Source organism: Brachyhypopomus gauderio, chromosome 1, assembly GCF_052324685.1.
Source record: "Brachyhypopomus gauderio isolate BG-103 chromosome 1, BGAUD_0.2, whole genome shotgun sequence".
Lineage (NCBI taxonomy): Eukaryota > Metazoa > Chordata > Actinopteri > Gymnotiformes > Hypopomidae > Brachyhypopomus > Brachyhypopomus gauderio.
In genome coordinates, this window is record NC_135211.1 from 43645145 (window position 1) to 43668973 (window position 23829).

At 40.5% G+C, this 23829-nt stretch overlaps 1 protein-coding gene and 1 pseudogene across 15 annotated transcripts in view; one reads left to right on the forward strand and one right to left on the reverse strand.

The window, feature by feature from the left end:
* Positions 1–704: 704 nt before the first annotated feature.
* On the reverse strand, positions 705–2358 carry LOC143501981 (uncharacterized; annotated as a pseudogene). Its single transcript, XR_013127099.1, has 2 exons — positions 2119–2358; positions 705–2033 (listed from the first exon to the last, which is right to left on the reverse strand). The product of XR_013127099.1 is annotated as an uncharacterized LOC143501981 (transcript).
* A 100-nt stretch (positions 2359–2458) lies between these two features.
* The window catches only part of LOC143521618 (uncharacterized), a 316853-nt gene continuing 295482 nt past the window's right edge, over positions 2459–23829 (forward strand). For 11 of the 14 annotated variants that reach the window (XM_077014689.1, XM_077014735.1, XM_077014744.1 and 8 more), the window contains exons 1-11: positions 2459–2523; positions 7297–7636; positions 7806–9474; positions 9627–9896; positions 13477–13905; positions 14882–15331; positions 15817–16224; positions 19657–20097; positions 21302–21739; positions 22190–22615; positions 23200–23637. In XM_077014689.1, coding sequence (XP_076870804.1) covers positions 7306–7636; positions 7806–9474; positions 9627–9896; positions 13477–13905; positions 14882–15331; positions 15817–16224; positions 19657–20097; positions 21302–21739; positions 22190–22615; positions 23200–23637 — 5300 coding nt within the window. In that variant the 5' untranslated portion in view covers positions 2459–2523; positions 7297–7305. Of the gene's footprint in view, positions 2524–5323; positions 5375–7296; positions 7637–7805; positions 9475–9626; positions 9897–13476; positions 13906–14247; positions 14270–14881; positions 15332–15816; positions 16225–19656; positions 20098–21301; positions 21740–22189; positions 22616–23199; positions 23638–23829 lie in introns of those variants that run through there. The other 3 variants (XM_077014698.1, XM_077014707.1, XM_077014786.1) reach the window with 3 other exon arrangements.

Consider the following 23829-nt stretch of genomic DNA (forward strand, 5'->3'; position numbering starts at 1 on the left):
AGCCTTTAACTGAGATACAGCCATCTTGCTCAAGAAGACCAAGAAAACAGACATTAAAGAACATGAGCAAACTGTGGTGCCTTTGCAAAGGGCCTGAAGAGCAGGATGACATGGTGGCTTGTGACAATGAAAAATGTGCAATTCAGTGGTTCCACTTCAGGTGTGTAGGACTCACTCAGGCACCTTCAGTGAGTGAGCCGTGGCTTTGTGACATGCATGAAGATGCAGTAAGGGCCTCGCATGCTAGTTGCTCGCTGTGTGCAGGCTTAATACTTGAAGGTTACACTTCCACTTTACCTCTTTAATTTATGCCTCATGCCAGTGGGGTACACTGAGGGCAAATATTTATTGTATGTAAAAATGTGCAATTATTTGTTTACCATTTGTCTTGTTTACTGTCACTTTACCTGTTGTCTGCACTACATTTATTTATGTTTCAATATTTTGCCAGTGGGGTACACTCAGGGCACATGTTAAAATAGCATATTTATTGTATGTAAAAATGTGCAATTATTTGTTTACCATTTGTATTGTTTACTGCCACTTTACCTGTTGTCTGCACTACATTTATGTTTCAATAGTTTACTTATTTACATTGCTGTCATACAAATAAAGAGACTTAAAACTGAAGTGATCTATTATTTATTCACAGTATGCACATTTGTTGCTTATGTTACATATTCAATTCATTGTTATTTCATGCTTTAAACTTTCAAAACAACACTTGGGCACATATTAGTTAAAGCACAGCACACACAATTTTGTCAAGTAAAACCATGTCCTCATCTTCACAAGGGAGCACCATTCTCAGTGGTATGTTCCCACTTAGTATGGTGTATTTGGTGCGTACACATCCAATCACCCTCTCCACATGGACCCTAAGGTGAGCTATTTTCCGTGTCCCCTCTACATCTTTTGCGTCCAGCTGGCAGCGTCCTCTTGTGAATGTGGGGATTTTTACTTCTGCACACATTAGTCCAACACTGTCCCTGATGTCAAACCCACGGTCAGCCAACACCAAGTCTCCAGGCAGTAATTTTTGAAGAAGGCCACTGTTTTCAGTCACATGCTTGTCACTCGCACGACCTCCCCAACCTTTGGAAATGAAAGAGACGGCTCCCTGTGGTGTGATGCCAATGAGATACTTTAGAGTGTGCTTGTGTTTGTAATGGGAAAATGTTTGTGCTCTAGCCTTTAGATTTGATGCTCTCTCAATATTAATTTCAAAGCAGTCCACAATGACTGCAATGCGATTGCCAAAAGCCTCCACAAACTGATGTGGCATGCTGCCTTGCAAGCAATGTCTCTCTGGCCAGTGTACCAAAGGGCTGAGGTGTTTAAACATTACACCAATGGTATCCCTAAATGTGGTGGACACAGTCTTTCGGTCAATGCAGAAGAGGTGTGCAATGTGTTGCATTGGCAGATTCAGTCTCAGGCGCACAAGAGTTAGCAGAAGCATCTGGAAAGGTGACATTTTTCAGCCTGTGGCAGACAGGGAAGAAGCTGAGTCAGCACACCCATCAAAACAGCAAAACATGGGAGCCCAGTGTAGTACCTGACCATCACATCATCTTGTAAGAATTGCTCATCCATTTTCTTTCGGGACAGCTCTTCCTTCAATTTCCTGTTCTCCTCCAGCAAGCGGTTAATTTCAGCCTGTCTGTGGCTGCATAATCTGCATTCCGGCTGTCCTTCAGCACGGTCTTCTGATGCAGCTTCATCCACCTCTGGCCTCTGTGCATTTTCATCCACCTCTGACCTCTGTGCAGCTTCATCCTCCTCTGGCCTCTGTGCAGCTTCATCCTCCTCTGGCCTCTGTGCAGCTTCATCCACCTCTGGCCTCTGTGCAGCTACACTTGGGGGAGCAGTTGCATCCATCTGACCTGCTAGATCTAGTGGGCTTGAAGGTACAGTGTTGTCCCCTGTGACAGCTTGCTGTCTCTTTGTCATACGGCTAAATCTTTCAGAGTGCGTCGCTTTGACTTCTGTGTGCCCAATCAGGATGACACTCTAAATATTCATATGCTTTCCTGAAAAATATAGAAAGATAAAATTACTTAATTTTATATATCTAATACACATATGACACCCCCCCCCCCCAAAAAAAGTGTCCACCTTTTCAGAAACCCAAATCTGATCACCCTCATGTGCGCGTGTCAATTGCTAAGCGGTAATAAAAATCGATAATAGCAGCAAAAACATAAACGATGCAGCGCTTTGGTGCATGGCAATATAGTGAGCTGTTTTTAAAACAAACCCGCGGGCGACAGAACTTTCTTTCTGGGTTGGTGACCCCTGTACTAGATTAAGGTAAAGAAAACTGAGCATCGTAGTTAACCAGTCACTACTGCAGCTTCCGTGTTATAAACTCCCGTAATGCATTGCGTCTTTCGTTTCTGCTGACGTCACATTCCCATGCTGTATTGGTGTATTTCTTGAGTTTCACTTTCAGTTCCTGTTTAGCTGCGGTGGTTTACTTCTGGCTCTAAACGCTGAAGTCGAGTATGTACGAAGTCCTTGGTAAGTAGAACATTTTACAAAGTATGAAATCATTTTTGAAATCATTCAACTTCATCTTCCGCTGCTGTTTAAAGTAAGATAACTGATGCGTTACTCTGAGGTTAATATTTGCCAAGACAAGCTGTTTAGTCAGTTTATCCATATCATCAAACTAGGGGGGTATTCCAGAAAGCGGGTTTAACAAACTCTAAACTTAATCTTGAACTCTGAGTTGTGTGTCCGAGGTTATGAACACTGACCAGTCGCCTACTTAAAGAACGCTCCGCTTTAACGTTTGAGCAGAACGGACTGTATTGAAATATCGTGTCTACTGCTTAAGTACGGCATTTCAGATTCAGACAGACTTTTCGGTTCCAAAACGGCTGATCGGACAGGGATCAGTAAACAGGGTCGCTCAACTCTGAGTAGGTTGACCCAGACAGAAGCGCGTTCACGCGTAACTATTAACGGCATTCTTAATGGAACGCAGATAAATACGATTTATCATGGACTTAAACGCGAAAATCAGCCGAGCATCGTATTTCACACACCGTGGCTTAAAATATTAATGACTGCGTATGCAGAATATTTAGTTAAACGTAAATGTAATACTACGGTAGCTGCTAGAGAAAGACGGCATGCAAAAAAGAAGGGCGCGATTTATACACTGCTAAAAAAAATAAAGGGAACACTCAAATAACACATCCTAGATCTGACTGAATGAAATATTCTCATTGAATACTTTGTTCTGTACAAAGTTGAATGTGCTGACAACAAAATCACACAAAAATCAATGGAAATCAAATTTATTAACCAATGGAGGCCTGGATTTGGAGCCACACAAAAAATTAAAGTGGAAAAACACACTACAGGCTGATCCAACTTTGATGTAATGTCCTTAAAACAAGTCAAAATGAGGCTCAGTATTGTGTGTGGCCCTCCAAAGAAATGCCACCCCACACCATTACTGACCCACTGCCAAACCGGTCATGCTGAAGGATGTTGCAGGCAGCAGATCGCTCTCCACGGCGTCTCCAGACTCTGTCATGTCTGTCACATGTGCTCAGTGTGAACCTGCTTTCATCTGTGAAGAGCACAAGGCACCAGTGGCGAATTTGCCCATCCTGGTGTTCTCTGGCAAATGCCAAGCGTCCTGCACGGTGTTGGGCTGTGAGCACAACCCCCATCTGTGGACGTCGGGCCCTCATACCATCCTCATGGAGTCGGTTTCTAACCGTTTGTGCAGACACATGCACATTTGTGGCCTGCTGGAGGTCATTTTGCAGGGCTCTGGCAGTGCTCCTCCTGTTCCTTCTTGCACAAAGGCGGAGGTAGCGGTCCTGCTGCTGGGTTGTGGCCCTCCTACGACCTCCTCCACGTCTCCTGGTGTACTGGCCTGTCTCCTGGTAGTGCCTCCAGCCTCTGGACACTGTGATGACAGACACAGTAAACCTTCTTGCCACAGCTCGCATTGATGTGCCATCCTGGATGAGCTGCACTACCTGAGCCACTTGTGTGGGTTGTAGAGTCTGTCTCATGCTACCACGAGTGTGAAAGGACCACCAACATTCAAAAGTGACCAAAACATCAGCCAGAAAGCATAGGTACTGAGAAGTGGTCTGTGGTCCCCACCTGCAGAACCACTCCTTTATAGGGGGGTCTTGCTAATTGCCTCTCATTTCTACCTGTTGTCTATTCCATTTGCACAACAGCAGGTGAAATTGATTCACAATCAGTGTTGCTTCCTAACTGAACAGGTTGGTTTCACAGAAGTGTGGTTGACTTGGAGTTATATTGTGTTGTTTAAGTGTTCCCTTTATTTTTTTGAGCAGTGAATATATATATATATATATATATATATATATATATATATATATATATATATATATATATATATATATATATATATATATACTGTATATATTCTCAACATTAATAATAGTGAATTAATTTAAATTAATTGAAGATAATTTAAATGTTTTTATTTACTAATTCCAGGTCTAATCTGAGTGGTGTGAAACACACATGGCATCATAAGATGTATAAGAATAAGTATGAATGAATGAATGTTCGATTTATATAGCGCCTTTCTGAATACCCAAGGCGCTTTACAATTTAACACAGGTACAAGTCACAGACAACCAATCACACACACCGGCGAGAAGCGGCAGCCAATTGCGCACAGCCAATGGCTGTACATAACTATATCTTATTCTTAAAATATATTCTAAAATATATTTATTTACATGAAAAATGAAATAATGAAACATAACAGTGAATTTGACTGTAATGTATATTAAAAGGTTACAGCGTGGATTGGGGGGTGGTGGTGCGTGATTTAATGTGAAAAGCAGTGATTGCAGATGGATTCTCTGACAACTCCACCATCTCTGTTGTCACCCACATACATGTAAGGTTCCTCATCTTTGGGCATGTCAGAGATGGTAGGCTGTCGCTCTTCCTGGATGGTTGCAATGTTGTGTAATACCACATATGCCATTATTATGTGGCACGCCCTATCAGGGGTTACTCTGAGCCCCTTCAGGCACTGGAACCTGGCCTCGAGGATTCCTAGGGTCATTTAAATTCTTGCCCTGGTTTTGCTGTGAGCCTGATTGTAGCAGGACTGTGGTCCAGGTGCAGGATCTGAATAGGGAGTCATGAGGTATAGGACAGGCAGGGACACCCTCTGTCTTCATGAAGGAGGCCGTCATAGTGTCCTATAATTGCACTAGGGATTGCAATGATTTAACTATTACACTGCATGTGAACAACTAGCAAAACTACCTACAGGCCTACCCTGTTCAAATTTGTTTTACAGTGTGGAATCATACACGGATCCTGGCCATCTGGCTTCAACATTTGTGATGAGGTGGGAAGCATCACATATGATCTTGATGGGGAGAACAGTCAATTACAATAGCTACGTTATTTTTGTTACCATTTGTTGGGTATTGAACCATTTCTCAACCACTTTAGCCCAGCGCGTTCGTTTGATGCAAAAGGAGATAGCAGGAACAATCATACCAAAATTATTACAATAGCAAAAAGGCCTTTATTAAAACAGAGATATCTCTGGGGATCTCATACATTCAAAACATGTACATCAGAGAGATCCAAAAGTTACTGGTAAACAAGCAGGTTTGATATGCTACTGCTCCACCCCTTCAATCCTCTTGCATCCCATACATAGAGTTCTCATACATACATGCATGACTTTGCATTATTTTATGTTCACTGTGACCTGATAGGGTGTCATTACAGGCAGTTGGTGCAAGTCACCTTCTGTGGAGCAGAAGAACATATTCAGTATAGAACATATTCTACAGACACTTCACTCCCTATAGACCAAACTGTTCTCTGATGCAATATGCTATATGGCCCCTTGTGAGGCCCTTCTAAGGTTATGAATAAACTTTTATAGTTTAAAGCATTTAAGGCAGTAATTATTTATCTAATTAGCCATTATATATAATTTTAATATCAATTTTACTGATGAGCAAAATATACTTTTGCTAATGTTATTGCTAAGCAAAAACGAATTTCTCAACACATTAAAGATAAGTACATTATTCATTAAGGGTATTAAAGGTTAGTACCTGTACATTAATGCTATGAATGGATTTTCTGTTTATGTAATCGCCTTCATGTTCTTATGGTGCTGTAATAGGTAGCCTATGTGGGTTCAATCAATGCAGCCAATGACTCTAGGAAATACTTAAATATTAAATCGAATGAAGTTTGTTATATATTGTTTCTCCTTTGCTTAATTTATTTATTGTCCGTGTTAATTAAGGACAAACCTACGATGTTGTGGAATTCCTCTTTGATGTCCATAACTCGCTTATGCCCAGGAAAACACCACAAAACTGGACACTAGTCGTTTTAATGCCAGACATACTTTTCGGACAGACCGACATACAATAAGGATTCTGTGTCTCGTCCTTCGCCGACCCACGAACGTCACAGTAGGACTATGTCTATTCGGGGTTTTATAAGGCGTTCCCAATGAAGAGGTCTGCAAATAAACTGAGCTTCAATATCCACATGTCAAGGAAAGGACACGTCATGACAACGTGTTTGTAACTCGGGTTTAGGTTTAAGTAAACGTGCCAGCAAGCAGGTTAGCTTCAGAGTGTAAGTTGCTATAGCAGGTCAAGAGGAAAGTTTTTTTAACCTGCTTTCTGGAACAGAAAACTCCGGGTTTTAGTGAACTCAGAGTTAACATACCCTTAGACACAACCTGTTGTGTAGGGTCAGTCATGGCCTGGTGGTAGGGAACTGGTCTTGTGACCGGAGGGTCGTGGGTTCGATTCCCAGACCTGAGGCCATGACTGAGGTGCCCTTGAGCAAGGCACCTAACCCCAACTGCTCCCCAGGCTAGGGCTGCCCACCGCTCTGGGCACGTGTGATCCACAGCCCCCTAGTAATCACTGGTGTGTGTGTGTGTTAACTGCACAGATGGGTTAAAAGCGGAGGACAATTTTCGATTGTGGTGAAAAATATCACAACTGACAAAATATTACACATTTACAACCTGATTTCTGGAATACCCCACAGAACTGTCTAATATTTTAGCTGTCAAGACAAAAATAAATAAATAGCACATGTGGGAAGAAGCAAGATGACAAAGTGAGAGCATGATCCGTTTTTACATTTTTTTGCCTTTATTGGCGTTCTTAGATCAACAACACGCACATGCAACATATAGAACACAAATGGGACTATGGTCATGTGGGAAAAATTAACTGAATTAATTTAGCTGTTTTGTGTCTTTTGTGATGGCTGATGCAGAACTGCGTTATGGCTTGTACACAACAATCTGCTACTGAGTACCTTAAACACAAGCGGACAGATCTGGTAACACATCTCCAGAACTTTACCCTTATTGTTGAAAAGCTTTACAAGTGCAAAGTTTTCAACAATCATGAAGTTGATGCTCTTAAAGCAGAGAAAAGAGACTTTAACAAAGCGAGATTTATACTGGACTGTGTTACTAAAAAAGGGGAACGTGCCTGCTATGAGTTACTCAGGATCCTCGACAAGACCAGAAAAAGGACATTAAATCCTAAATCACACATCTGGATCACCTGTTTCCCTTTCAGGGAAGACATTGAGACTGATTATAATGTGGGTGAGTAATGTTCTTATGGAGACTGAAGCACAAATGATGGACAGAGTCACTGTATTAACGCTCTGCAATAAATTAGTTAATGATTATATCTGTGAATTAATCTTTAACATTGTTTTCCATAAAAACTAAAGTAATATTAGATTGTTTTTGCCTTTGTAATGATATTCAGGAACGAAGCCCTGTCACGGCTACCAGAAAAAGCTTAAAGAAAAAGCTGCAAACATCTCGAGTAGAAAGTGGGAACAGTGCTGTAAACACCTGAAGGACAAAACAAGTGCAAACTTCACTTTTATACCTCTAGTCCTAGACTTGGATGCAGATTTCAACTCTGCAACAAATAAAATTAAAATAAAAAACAAAAAGTGCAAGAAACTGCGTCCAAATAAGCTAAAGAATTACATCCCTATGCAGAGACAGAAACCCTCACCTGAAGACCTTTTGTGTAGTCAAGAGAAGTCGATGCTACTTATAGGAAAACCTGGGATAGGAAAAACAGCAGTAGTTCAGGAAATGCTCTCTCTCTGGAGCAAAAAAGACAACAGATCACTGGACTACATGTTTTACTTTGATGAAAGTACATTTACTAACATATCCAGCCCCACGAGTTTGGAATCTCTTCTGTTTGATATGTACCTAAAACCCCTGGAGAAAGAGAGAAAGGAAGTGTTACAGGACATTGAGGAGATCTCTGAGAACGTCACCATTGTGTTCGATGGTATCAGTACTTTGGAGCACAACCCCATTATAAAGAAGATTGTGGAGCGAGACCTTCTGCCTGAGGCGAAGATTGTGATCACATGCAGATCAGAGGAGGAAGATGATCTACTGTTTGCAGTTCATGCTTCAACATGCAAAGTATATGTGCATGGGTTCAGTAAGGAGTCTATCCAGATGTACTTTAGAGAGATATTGCATCCTGAATCAGACCGTTTGTGTATTTTTCTGAACAGTCAAGAACTGTTCAGTCTGTGCCATGTCCCCATGTATGCCTTCGTCGTGGCAGCCTGTGTTTCATTCAGTAGTTGTACAGCTCCTGTATCTTCAAACACTGTCACAGAAATCTACGTTCATATCTTCCGTCAAAACTTGATGAAAGCTGGAAACAAATCCTGTGGCCAAGTAGATAATTATATAAAACACAAGAGAGACCAACTTTATCACCTAATGGAATGTGCCTTTAATGCGACAAAGCAGAAAACTGTAAACCTTTCAAATGCTGAGTGTGAGGAGAATAAAATCAGTGACGTTTTTCTGAAAAAAATCACAATAAAGGAAAGTGTCACTTCTGTAGAAACATTCTGTGCATTTCTACATAACACAATACAGGAATTCTTCTCTGCACTGTGGCTACTTGGGAATCCAGGAGAAATTGATGAGGTTCTTCAGAACTGTCTGTCGAAGAAGCAAAAACACATGAAACATGTGATTCCTTTCCTCTGTGGACTCCTCTCAGAACAGAACCTCAAACTGCTGAAGAATCTTTTTACAGAGGATCAAATCAAAAGAGCCTCTAATGGGATCTTCACAAAAGTCCTGAACACATTTCTACAGCCTCAGCCAAATGGGCAGGTTGGGGGCGATGATGATGAAGTCAGTGTTCTTCTCTTTGTGTGTCAGTGCTTGTATGAGTCTCAGTCCCCTGAAGCTTGCTTGCTCTTCCTGGAGAAAATGAACTATGATCTAGACTTGAGTGGAGAAGACCTTGATCCACATCAGTGCTGTGCAGTGTCTTATGTGATCAGCCAGTCCAGAGAAAAGCAGGTTCATCTGAGCTTGGAAGACTGCAGTGTATCTGACACTGGGATTCAGATGATTCTCAGATTCAAATCTCATTTTAGGTATTATTTTTGATTGTGCTCTTCATTTTTACTTGTAACCAAGTATAGATTTACAACAACATCAACAATAATAAGAAATAGTAGTAGTAACTATGATTACTATAGTAAAGTATAGTATAGTATAGTAGTATAACTATGTTTTCCTTTTATAGAGATAAGCCTTCTACTCTCTGCCATGTCTGGAGGTCAGTGCTGTGCTGTGAGAAACCCAGAGATTTCACAGCTTTACTGGATATTTGTGGGAAAGAGATGCACCTTCCTGTCCCTGGTGAAGCATTCATGTTCAGGAAGGCTATAGAGGTCATGAGTCAAGGGTCAGAGAAGATCAGCCTCCATCTCCACTATACAGAAAATACACAGAGGTTCAGTGATGATCTCTGTAACGTGGTGCTCAAGGCTCTTCCATATGTGAAGTCCCTTAGGTGAGTAGTCAAGTCACCCCTAAATATCACTTACATTATATAATAGCAATGATCCAAGAATGAATGAACTGATGACATTAGGTGAGTAGTACAGTCCTCCCTAAATATCACTTACATTATATAATAGCAATGATCCAAGAATGAATGAACTGGTGTCATTAGGTGAGTAGTGCAGCCCTCCCTAAATATCACTTACATTATATAATAACAATGACCTGAGAATTAATGAACTGGTGTCATTAGGTGAGTAGTACAGTCCTCCCTAAATATCACTTACATTATATAATAACAATGACCTGAGAATGAATGAACTGGTGTCATTAGGTGAGTAGTGCAGCCCTCCCTACATGGCACTTATGTTTGTTTTCATGCAGTATGGTTGTCTCTGAGAATCCCAGCTTTGCCAGCTACAGGGTTGTTGTCTAGTGGCTGACCAGAGGCGGACGAAGTACTCAATTTCATTACTTGAGTCAAAGTACAGATACCACTGGTCAAATGCTACTCCGCTACAAGTGAAAGTTGCATGTTCAAAATCTTACTTAAGTATTAAAGTACACCTTCCGTCACATTTGTAAAAAAGTTATAGTTTAAAAGTATTATACATCCTACCAAATCCTCTTTGGGCATAATATTCATACAGTCTTTGATAATAATCCTTAAGGCATATTCCAATGATGTACATCATTCAGGTAGTGGTAGCAGAAAAGTTTAACCTACACTTTAGTTTAAGGAACAAAAACATTTTCTAAAACCACAATTCACTGATTAGCCTAGCCTAACCTGTTTAAGCAAATTATGTTACCATATTAAAAGTCAATAATAAAATAACGGTTTTCTCTCTTTGCTAGTTAGGTATTCAGTCATCCAATACAACATTATGCTACAGTCAATATAAACAAAGACAAAGTAAAATTAGCAGTGTGGCATCTTGGTAGTCTAACCTTGCTACCTTTTGCAGTATGGCTAAAGCCCACCAACTCCATGCCACCCAACATGCTAACAAACTCTTTTCAAACTAGAAATCACAGCCACATTAGAATTATGGACATTCATTCTACACTGACATTAGAATGGAAACATTATTTGACAAGATTCGATTAACCCACACGGTTTCCCTTATTGATGTTTCCGTAGTTTGAATTACTTGCCAATATAATGTTAACATTATTTATAGTGATCCTAGCAGTGGAGTGAGCAGGCAAAGTCATTTCACTAGCCTTACTGCAAAGCTCCTCTAACTACATAGTCACTTAACAAAACATTTAGGCTGCATACCGTAATATACTTCCTCAGGTGGGACGGTGATTTTTGGTATGCAGTGATATAGTTTGTTTTTGGCAAACAAAGCATGCATTTAAAACGATGGGAATGATTCATCCGTTCAGAAAACTGGAACATTTTGTCGCGATACGGCCATGGGTGCAAAAGAGCATGCCAGGGTTGCCAGCTCTCACGCATTGAGCGTGAGACACACGCATTTGACCGTTTTCACACGCTCTCACGCCACAGTTCCGATATCTCACGCCGAAAAAAAATCTAGTTTATTTACCTCTGATCTATATCTATCAACCACCGGCGATCGCGATATAATACTTAATTTGTGTTCATTTTTCACCGCCCCGGTAACGTTCGCCACCCCCCGATCAACAATTTACAATCGCCACCAAGTCCAGGTTCAAATCTCCCTCCAAGCGATCTTGAAAAGTTGGCAACCCTGGCATGCTCCATCACCGCCGTCTCCGCTCATGTTGCTGTTATTTAGGAAAAGAACGACTAGCGACACCGAACTTGATTTTACACCTCACAGACACATCCTTGATTGCTGATAGGCTGTCACCTGTGAAAATACTATCGGGGGAGGGGAGGAGAGTTGTGTGTGGAAGTAACGAGTAACGAGAGCTGGACAGAAATGTAGTGGAGTGATAAGTACTGTATTTGTTATTCAACTGTAGTGAAGTGAAAGTCATAAGTATTTAAAAAAAAATCAACTTAAGTAAAGTACAAATACTCAAGAACTGTACTTAAGTACAGTACTTAAGTAAATGTACTTCGTTACTGCCCACCTCTGTGGCTGACCCTGCGCTCTGATCATAGCTTCTAAAAAATATGTGATATGAGAACACTGCATTATGTTGCTTGTACTGACATTGAGCAATGAAAATAAAAATTTTATATTGAATCTTAAAAATAATTAATAGATTGTCTAGAATAATTGTAATTATTTCCATAACCCTAGTTTCATAACTTCCATAACCCTGTTCAATAGACACACTTTCCCTTGAGTGTAATGTCAGGACAAACCGGCAGCGTTATTCCACAGTAACCTGAAGGTCAAAGAGGTGGGCAGTCATGATCGTCATGGTACAGCCCCTGACCCCTCCCTTTGGGCGTGTGCATGTGTAGTTTGCATCTATTTTTGTCTATATATGTATATATTTGTGAGTGTTCTTTTCTATAAGCACTACCTCACTATTTAAATCAACTTGTGCGTGTTAAAGAAACTGATACATCTCTGTGAGGACATTCTTCCCTGAACCCCTCATTACAGCCTCATCTGTTTCCTCTGCTATCATGCTGTTGGGTGATTGTAATATTCATGTTGACTCTGGCTGCGAACTTTCTGCTGAACTCATGAATATTCATTCATTCATATAGACTATTCATATATGCTGTGGATTCACTCAACATGTTAATTTCCCTTCTCATACTCATGGTCACATTCTTGACCTGTTTTGGTCTTTTTGGTTTTTTGGTTCAGACTCTTCTTCCTCTTACATTAAGCAGTTTTCACACAAAGATTTCATCACACATTACAAAAGTACTGTCTCTGTAAAGTACTGTCTCTTGATAATTGATAATTATGCTCCTCTCAAAACTACATTAATCCCTGGTACTCATACTAACCTTGATTCACCTCAGAGCTTAAATGCAGACCCTTACAGCTTCTGTACAAGGAAATTGGTTTCGCTGTTAATTTCTCACTCTTTGCTGAGTATGTTTCTAATTATAGGGACACACTGCCTGCTGTCTCTTCTCTTATAAATACTGACAGACATAGGACTAAATTTCTCTTCATTACCATAAATACATATTCAATGGCTCTCATCACCCACCTGTTACAGCCATGCCCAGTGGTATTATTATTAGTATTATTTTCAGGAGAAAAATAAATAAATAAAAATAATACAATTGTAATATTCATAAGCAGTTCCCCATGTTAACTCAATCCTGTCTTTCACAGGTCCCTGAGTCTTTAACACCTGCGTCTTTATATCTGTCAGTTCTTACACTGTCTGAGATTCTTTCTAAATCTTCATGTTCATCTCAGCTTGACCAACTCCAGCTTCTATTCTCAGATCTTCTGCTCCTGTTATTTGTGCTTCTGTTACAGATCTGATTAACCTGTGTTTCTTATTAGGTACTGTCCCACCTTCTCTTAAAATAGCAGCCGTCACTCCCACACTAAAGTAGCCTGGGTTAGATCCAGCCTCATTGGATAATTACAGACCAGTCTCCAGCCTACACTTCCTTGAAGTTCCTAATTGAAATCATCTCTGACCATGTTTGTGTTTATCTGCAGTTTCTCAGCACCATCAAATATGGAAGTAAGTTCATCCAGGCTTAAGATGAAGTCATTACTGAACATTTGTGTGCATGCAGCTCTCTACAAGAAGGAAAACGTACAAGTTGTTGTTCCAAAAGTAGCTGTCCTGTCTGAACATGACTCAAAGGACTTTCTAATGGATCTGTACTCATATGTGAAGGACTATGAGGCTCAAACAGGCAGCAGTGTCTTTCCTGTACTGCAACCGCTTTACAGGTCTCTTCCTGTCTGGTACACCATGTCTAATGTGTGGTCCATCAATATCACGGAGAGAAAGGCCTCACATTTTCTAGAAGCTCTAAAAGTTCAAACAGCAAAGAAACCAGTAAACTTGTGGGGCTGGTCAGATGAAGAGAGTGAAGTGAGGAGTTTCCTTCAGTGTCTGCCCTACATCTCCCAGCTCAGGTGAGTCTTTAGAAGATGAAATACTGTTGTACATTTTTTTGATAAACCGGCAAAATACGGAGAAGTGGAATCATCTAGTAATGGCAGAGGAGAGGGAGTAGAGTGAAAAAATCAACAGCAAAAGCATGCCTACAGAGGATCAGATACGATAAAATTCCCAGCACTGAACCTGCCTCAAAAACACACTTTACCTGCAGTACAAGTCATTAACAACCTTTACCAGAGCTTTTTCCTGCTATGTGTAACTCAGAAGCCAGATTGTTAGTACGGAACTTGTTAGAGTTGATCTACCGTTTCATTCTAGGACACTGGCCATCAATAGACTGGAAATGGATATATAATGGTGTAAATCCAAATGATGAAGGTGGGAGGAAGATGATGATTCAGGGCACAGCTATAAGTTTCAGTTGTTTAAAATGTTTTTTCTTAGTTTAGTATGGAAGAGATATTTTTAAGCAAAATGTGTCATGCTAATTTCTGAAAATAAGTTCATATCATAATAATACAGTTATATATCGTAGCAATATATAACAGTAATTGTAGTTGGACAAGAGTGAATCGTAAACTTAGAAATAGTTAATACCTAGAAGTTTGTTAAATAAGTGTAAAATTAAATAAGTTTGTTAATTGTGATTTTTTTTGGTGCAAGGAGAACTGAACCCTTGTATATCTTAGAATATAAATATTCTATCACCTCTGTATCTTCAAATGCAAACATAAGTTCCTATATTAAATGTAAATGTGCATGTTTGTACATGTTGTATATTCATAGTTTGCCCTTTTGGATATGGGTGTGTTAATGTGTATTTATGCTGTGTTTATTGTATATATGTTGTGTATTTACTGTGAGGGACTATACACAAGTTTTTTTCTCACCCGTACACCTATGTTAAAGTGATGGTAACATTAAAAGTAATTTCATGTGATATTTATTTGATTCAATCTAATTCAGTTCATTTCCATCCTCTTGCAACAGAGTTTTGTGGACTGGATTTTATGAAGAAGCAAATAAAATGTCTGCCATCCAGTTTCTGCTGAAGCTGATTGTTACAGCAGCAGAGTGTGATGCAGCTACAGGAGAGAGTTTCACTAAGCTGCTGACATCTGTGTGCAGCTACACAAACTTCCCTTTTGGAGATGACGTGTCCATTAAATCTTCTCAGTGTGATTTCCTGCTGGATCTGTACTCACGTGTGAAGGACTATGAGACTCAAACAGGCAGGAGTGTCCTTCCAGCATTACAGCCAGTTTACCAGTCAGCTCCTGCAGTCTGGAACATAGACCTCTCAGAGAGAAAGACCTCCCTCTTCCTAGAAGTGCTGAAACTCCAAACAGTGAAGAAACCAGTAGAGCTGAGAGGCTGGTCAGATGAAGAGAGTGAAGTGAGGAGTTTCCTTCAGTGTCTGCCCTACATCTCCCAGCTCAGGTGAGTGAGATGTTTTTGTAACTACCACATATGTTCTGTAGTTCTCATATTATCTGAACTTCTGTTGGTTTGCACATTTTCACTCTTACACTATTTACATTTCTGTTAACTGTATATCTTTGTAATTAAAGTGAGTCTGTTATAACCTCACAGTCTATTATATCTGTTTTTAGTTATTTAATGATTTATTTTAAATTGTGATTTATTCTAATCCTTTTTAGTTTATTTAAACTCTTGTTGCCTATTCCCTTGTAAAGTGTCCTTGTGTGTCTTGAAAGGCGCTTAAAAATAAAATTCTATTATTATTATTATTATTATATCATGTGTTCTGATGAATGCCATTTTCACAACATCTATGCTGTTTGTCAGTCTTCAAACTTTAATGCCTTTTAATGCTTGAAGAACATTATAGAGGATACTCAAGTCTATAAGCCATCTTGAAATGTACTGAACAGAAATAAATGGATTAATTGTTGTTTTTGTAGGTTTCTTTCACTACATAATCAAACAGAATCCTATAAGAATAAAAAAAGATTATTTCTACTGAACCTGAGTCTGCAAGCAGCTGTTCATCAGAGAGACACTGTTAAGAGAACTATAGAGGAACTGATGTCACATACAGAAGATGAAGAAGATTTCCTGCTGGATCTGTACTCACATGTGAAGGACTATGAGACTCAAACAGGCAGGAGTGTCCTTACAGCATTACAGCCAGTTTACCAGTCAGCTCCTGCAGTCTGGAACATAGACCTCTCAAAGAGAAAGACCTCCCTCTTCCTAGAAGTGCTGAAACTCCAAACAGTGAAGAAACCAGTAGAGCTGAGAGGCTGGTCAGATGAAGAGAGTGAAGTGAGGAGTTTCCTTCAGTGTCTGCCCTACATCTCCCAGCTCAGGTGAGTGAGAAGCTTTTATACGTACTACATGTATAATGTTTAAAATGAGGTTTTTTCCTTCAAGGTTTGGCCGTTGTATTTGTTTTTGTGAGCTCATGTCTCACTGAGTATGCTCACAGCTCAGGTGAGTGAGAAGTCTTTTCACTACAGGGTTGTGTTTGATGTTCTCTGGTGGTTTTTGTGAGTTGTTCTCTCACTATAAATTAGTGAATGTTGTGGACCAGACGTGTGAATGAAATGTTGCCTTCTAATTTGTTATGAATGTGAGCTCTGCTTGTGATGAGCAGGGAGTGCGAAATAAAATGGAAGCGATCACGCCAAGTCTAAAGGGAGGTTTTAATGAATAAAGTGCGTAAACCAAAAACTTGTGACAAGATCCAAATAAAGGATACAATGACCAGCAGTCCACTGGTACAAAGACAAGACATATATAGACAGACAAACAACCGTCAGGTGAGGCGGATCATAGGCCCCGCCCACCTGAGGGATGAACACAACGCAACAACACAACTGCCGCTGTATACGGGGGGGCGACCAGTAAGGGGCCCTCCGTATCGTGACACTGCTCATGTCTGTAAAGTGTGTGTAACTGATGACTGGACGCTGAGATTAATCAGTGTGAAAGACTCACATGCTTTTATTCTACCGTAATAATATCGCTAGAGCACTAATGAACAACAACGTGCACACAGATAAGTCAGGACAACGACTGACAAACACAATGATGAAAAGCATAAACACTTAAATACACAAACAGTAACATGTAACAAGTGTTAGGAGACAAGAGACAGATGAGACCACTAACTAGACTAGCAGAGTTGTGTTTACTAGCAGGTTTTGTTCAATCTGCACTACTCTAAACTCACACAAAGAAAAACATACAAACCAATAAGATAATTTACTGAATATCTGCAATATCTAAAAATGCATTAACTAGATAACTTTAAACATTGGGATTTAATAGTTATGGTTAACATGACTTAACATGGATATTAACTCAGTTTTGTCATGTGATGATCTGATATATAAATGCAACATCCTTACCATTCTATTTTTAGGTGCCTAGAATTTGAGTGAGTTTGTCTTTTATGTACCTCTTCTGTAGAGCCCTAATGCCGTACGTGTAGGTCCCTAATGCAGTAAGTGTAGGTCATTTATGCCGTAAGTGTCGGTCCCTAATGCTTTAACTTGATTTGCGGTTGGTATGGGTTTGAGCAATGATCACGTTTACACATTCTTATGTAATATAAATAAAGTAATAAAGTAATATAAATGTAAAGCCAATGAAGTGGCTGGAAATAAGCAGGAAAATAATGAGGTCCTTCAACATCTGAAGGATCCCAAAACCTCAAAGTCTTCTGATGACTGTGTGTGAGATCTCTTGAGACTTCATGAACACAGACAGGGATCATGCAACACTGGCAAATGTGATTGGGCTGCAATAAAAATTAATGTGGAAGTAACACGTTACTGGATTGGTTAAAATAATGAGTAGCACACAATATTCACTTTTTAATTTGACTTCAAAACGTATGTGACACTGTGGAGTGTCGAGGGTGAGAGACAGAACTTGTGTGTGTATTATTAGTTATAATAATAAAGCAGCATTAGTTTATCTGCTGTGTCTGGTGGTGTGGACTCATGGTGTCTCACCACCAGTGTGTTGTAGATTGGGTGGTAGATATTCTCCATAATGTCCTGCAGGTTAGACAGCACTGTTAGTGAGTCCAGCTTCACACCCACAATGTCACCGGCCTTGTTGATCAGTTTGTTGAATCTGTTGACATCTGTCACCCTCAGCCTGCTGCCCCAGCATGCAACAGGATAGAGGATAGAACTCACCACCTCAGACTCATAGAAGATCCTGAACATAGAGGATAGAACTCACCACCTCAGACTCATAGAAGATCCTGAACATAGAGGATAGAACTCACCACCACAGACTCATAGAAGATCCTGAACATAGAGGATAGAACTCACCACCACAGACTCATAGAAGATCCTGAACATAGAGGATAGAACTCACTACCACAGACTCACAGAAGATCCTGAACATAGAGGATAGAACTCACCACCACAGACTCATAGAAGATCCTGAACATAGAGGATAGAACTCACCACCACAGACTCATAGAAGATCCTGAACATAGAGGATAGAACTCACCACCACAGACTCATAGAAGATCCTGAACATAGAGGATAGAACTCACCACCACAGACTCATAGAAGATCCTGAACATAGAGGATAGAACTCACCACCACAGACTCATAGAAGATCCTGAACATAGAGGATAGAACTCACCACCTCAGACTCATAGAAGATCCTGAACATAGAGGATAGAACTCACTACCACAGACTCATAGAAGATCCTGAACATAGAGGATAGAACTCACTACCACAGACTCATAGAAGATCCTGAACATAGAGGATAGAACTCACCACCTCAGACTCATAGAAGATCCTGAACATAGAGGATAGAACTCACTACCACAGACTCATAGAAGATCCTGAACATAGAGGACAGAACTCACCACCACAGACTCATAGAAGATCCTGAACATAGAGGATAGAACTCACCACCTCAGACTCATAGAAGATCCTGAACATAGAGGATAGAACTCACCACCACAGACTCATAGAAGATCCTGAACATAGAAGATAGAGTGAGTGGAGTGGTCTATCAGTAGTGGGGGGTGAGTAGTCTATCAGTAGTGGGGGGGTGAGTGGTCTATCAGTAGTGAGGGGGCGAGTGGTCTATCAGTAGTGGGGGGTGAGTGGAGTGGGCTATCAGTAGTGGGGGGTGAGTGGAGTGTGTTATCAGTAGTGAAGGGGGGTGAGTGGAGTGGGCTAGCAGGAGGTAGATGAGTCTGGGGAGGACACAGCTTCACTAAACAGATCAGGACTGTGGACTAGCCTGTCTGGAGAGAACACAGCTTCACTAAGTTCATTGTCAGAATTTCTATAATGAAATGTTAAAAGATAAAAAAAGTGAAACAAGAAAAGTGAAGACACTAACGTGATTAAGTGTACCAGGCTGCACACACAGGACCACACACACACACACACACACACACACACACACTGAGGCATCCTTACTAGTGTGTGTGTGAAAGAGGAGATAGTGAAACATGTTATATGATAGGGGTCATAATCATGTGAAATTCTATATGGTTGTGGTGAATTTCTTGTGTTACACTCAAGGTTTCTTTGGTCTGTTTTGCTGTGTCTCTCACTACCCACAAACACATGCAGGCAGGTCTGTGTGTTTAGAGGAGACATGAACCAGCGTTCAGACTAGTGGTGGTGTTACTGTACTGGAAATGGTCTGTTTACAGCAAACTGTACAAATTAATTTGTTATGTATGATGATTTATACTAACTGTATCTACTCATTCTGTGTTTCTGTGAACTCTCTATTACAATTACAACAGGTTTGAGTATGATGTTCTTGATGATGAAGAACAGAGAAGATCTGCAGTGGAGTTTCTGCTGAAGCTGATTGTTACAGCAGCAGAGTGTGATGCAGCTACAGGAGAGAGTTTCACTAAGCTGCTGACATCTGTGTGCAGCTACACAACCTTCCCTGTAGATTGGACACACTATCATCAGTGTGATTTCCTGCTGGATCTGTGCTCACGTGTGAAGGACTATGAGACTCAAACAGGCAGGAGTGTCCTTCCAGCATTACAGCCAGTTTACCAGTCAGCTCCTGCAGTCTGGTACATAGACCTCTCAGAGAGAAAGACCTCCATCTTCCTAGAAGTGCTGAAACTCCAAACAGTGAAGAAACCAGTAAAGCTGAGAGGCTGGTCAGATGAAGAGAGTGAAGTGAGGAGTTTCCTTCAGTGTCTGCCCTACATCTCCCACCTCAGGTGAGTGAGAAGCAGGTGTAATGTTTATACTGAGTTTTTCATTAAAGGTTGTGAGTTGGGTCGTCTTTATTTAGTGTAGAGTTTAGCGTAGTGGTTGATTCCCCCTTGACACCTCACACTACACTCACTGTAAATTGTTATTGTAAGTTATTCAGACACGGAATGAAAACCTGGCGCTCATCACAAGACATTTACATTGACAATATTGTAGCGACTACTACTCCTCGCACCAAAATCCCTAACAGACAGGCACTTGGCCACTCAGGGAGTTTTAGCCCTTTAAGTGACACTGGGGGAGCGGCGCCTGCGCGCGCCAGGGGAGGGGGAGAAAACAGTGCTGTTGTTTGAGTTGCGTGGAAAATAAAGTTTCCCTCTTCAGGATTTTCTGGAATAAGCAGTTTCTGCCTCGTTTCCCGAACCCGCTTCAATATCAACACCCAGAACTTTCATTCTAGTTACCTTATACTTAGCCTGATTATGTGATTTGTTTGTGACTTGTGTGTTCGTCTGTATAATTTTTGTTTTTGTGTAATTTGTGTGTTAACGGGCCGCCCAATGGAGGATGGGTTCCCTTTTGAGTCTTGGTCCTCCCAAGGTTTCTTCCTATTCCCCACCATCATTGGGAGTTTTTCCTTGCCACTGTCGCCTTTGGCTTGCTCATTAGGGATTTGGACCCATAGTATTGTTAAAACTTGTAAATCCTGTAAAGCGCTTTGTGACAACATGTGTTGTGAAAGGCGCTATAGAAATAAATTTGATTTGATTTGATATTCGGATGAGAGAGTTTGCTGACTGTAAATTAATGAAATGCTGCTTTGACATCTGTTCTGAATATGATCAGTGCTCAGACCTGTAAAGCATGATGACAATGTGGTGTGTTTACTTTGTAGGAGTTTTTGTTCTGTCTGTCCTAGTCCACAAACACATAGAGAAAAACAACACAGAAGAAAAGAAAAGTAATAGAGGGTGTGGACACTGTAATAGACAACAACTATCTGACCAAATTATGTCATTTCAGTGTCCCTGTTATTACTTTGTATTTCTGCTGATTTCATTTTGTGTGACTCTATTCCAACAGGTTTCAATATGATAAATAACAGATGGTCTGTTTACAGCAAATTGTACAAATTAATCTGTTATATCTGTTGATTTTTACTAATTGTATCTACTAATTCTGTGTTTTTTGAACTCTCTATTCCAACAGGTTTGAGGGTGATGTTCTTCATAATAAAGAACAGAGAAGATCTGCAGTGGAGTTTCTGCTGAAGCTGATTGTTACAGCAGCAGAGTGTGATGCAGCTACAGGAGAGAGTTTCACTAAGCTGCTGACATCTGTGTGCAGCTACACAACCTTCCCTGTAGATGGGATTAATTATCAGTGTGATTTCCTGCTGGATCTGTACTCACGTGTGAAGGACTATGAGACTCAAACAGGCAGGAGTGTCCTTCCAGCATTACAGCCAGTTTACCAGTCAGCTCCTGCAGTCTGGTACATAGACCTCTCAGAGAGAAAGACCTCCCTCTTCCTCGAAGTGCTGAAACTCCACACAGTGAAGAAACCAGTAAAGCTGTTGGACTGGTCAGTTGAAGAGAGTGAAGTGAGGAGTTTCCTTCAGTGTCTGCCCTACATCTCCCAGCTCAGGTGAGTGAGAAGCAGGTGTAATGTTTATACTGAGTTTTTCATTAAAGGTTGTGAGTTGGGTCGTCTTTATTTAGTGTAGAGTTTAGCGTAGTGGTTGATTCCCCCTTGACTCCTCACACTACACTCACTGTAAATTGTTATTATAAGTTATTCAGATGAGTTTGCTGACTGTAAATTAATGAAATGTTGCTTTGTCATCTGTTCTGAATGTGATCAGTGCTTAGACCTGTAAAGCATGATGACAATGTGGTGTGTTTACTTTGTAGGAGTTTTTGTTCTGTCTGTCCTAGTCCACAAACACATAGAGAAAAACAACACAGAAGAAAAGTAATAGAGCGTGTGAACACTGTAATAGACATCACCTATCTGACCAATTTATGTCATTTCAGTGTCCTGTTATTACTTTGTATTTCTGCTTATTTTATTTTGTGTGACTATGTATTCCAACAGGTTTCATTATAATAAAGAACAGAGAAGATCTGCAGTGGCGTTTCTGCTGAAGCTGATTGTTACAGCAGCAGAGTGTGATGCAGCTACAGGAGAGAGTTTCACTAAGCTGCTGACATCTGTGTGCAGCTACACATCCTTCCCTGTGTATTGGAATGATTATCAGTGTGATTTCCTGCTTGATCTGTACTCACATGTGAAGGACTATGAGACTCAAACAGGCAGGAGTGTCCTTCCAGCATTACAGCCAGTTTACCAGTCAGCTCCTGCAGTCTGGAACATAGACCTCTCAGAGAGAAAGACCTCCCTCTTCCTAGAAGTGCTGAAACTCCACACAGTGAAGAAACCAGTAGAGCTGAGAGGCTGGTCAGATGAAGAGAGTGAAGTGAGGAGTTTCCTTCAGTGTCTGCCCTACATCTCCCAGCTCAGGTGAGTGTGAAGCAGGTTTAATGTTTATACTGAGTTTTTCATTAAAGGTTGTGAGTTGGGTCGTCTTTATTTAGTGTAGAGTTTAGCGTAGTGGTTGACCCCCTTGACTCCTCACACTACACTCACTGTAAATTGTTATTGTAAGTTATTCAGATGAGAGTTTGCTGACTGTAAATGAATGAAATGCTGCTTTGTCATCTGTTCTGAATGTGAGCAGTGCTCAGACCTGTAAAGCATGATGACAATGTGGTGTGTTTACTTTGTAGGAGTTTTTGTTCTGTCTGTCCTAGTCCACAAACACATAGAGAAAAACAACACAGAAGCAAAGAAAAGTAATAGAGGGTGTGGACACTGGAATAGACATCAACTATCTGACCAAATTATGTCATTTCAGTGTCCCTGTTATTACTTTGTATTTCTGCTCATTTTATTTTGTGTGACTCTGTATTCCAACAGGCTTCATTATAATAAAGAACAGATGGTCTGTTTACAGCAAACTAAACAAATTAATCTGTTATGTCTGTTGATTTATACTAATTGTATCAACTAATTCTGTGTTTTCTGTGAACTCTCTTTTCCAACAGGTTTGAGGGTGATGTTCTTAAGAATAAAGAACAGAGAAGATCTGCAGTGGAGTTTCTGCTGAAGCTGATTGTTACAGCAGCAGAGTGTGATGCAGCTACAGGAGAGAGTTTCACTAAGCTGCTGACATCTGTGTGCAGCTACAAAACCTTCCCTGTAGATGAGACTAATCATCAGAGTGATTTCCTGCTGGATCTGTACTCACATTTGAAGGACTATAAGACTCAAACAGGCAGGAGTGTTCTTCCAGAATTACAGCCAGTTTACCAGTCAGTTCCTGCAGTCTGGAACATAGACCTTTCAGAGAGAAAGACCTCCCTCTTCCTAGAAGTGCTGAAACTCCAAACAGTGAAGAAACCAGTAGAGCTGAGAGGCTGGTCAGATGAAGAGAGTGAAGTGAGGAGTTTCCTTCAGTGTCTGCCCTACATCTCCCACCTCAGGTGAGTGAGATGTTTTTATAAGAAACACAGGAGTCACATGTAACTTTAGAACAGTGCTCAGACCTGTAAAGCATGATGACAATGTGGTGTGTTCACTTCGTTGGAGTTTTTGTTCTGTCTGTCCTAGTCCACAAACACATAGAGAAAAACAACACAGAAGAAAAGAAAAGTAATAGAGGGTGTGGACACTGT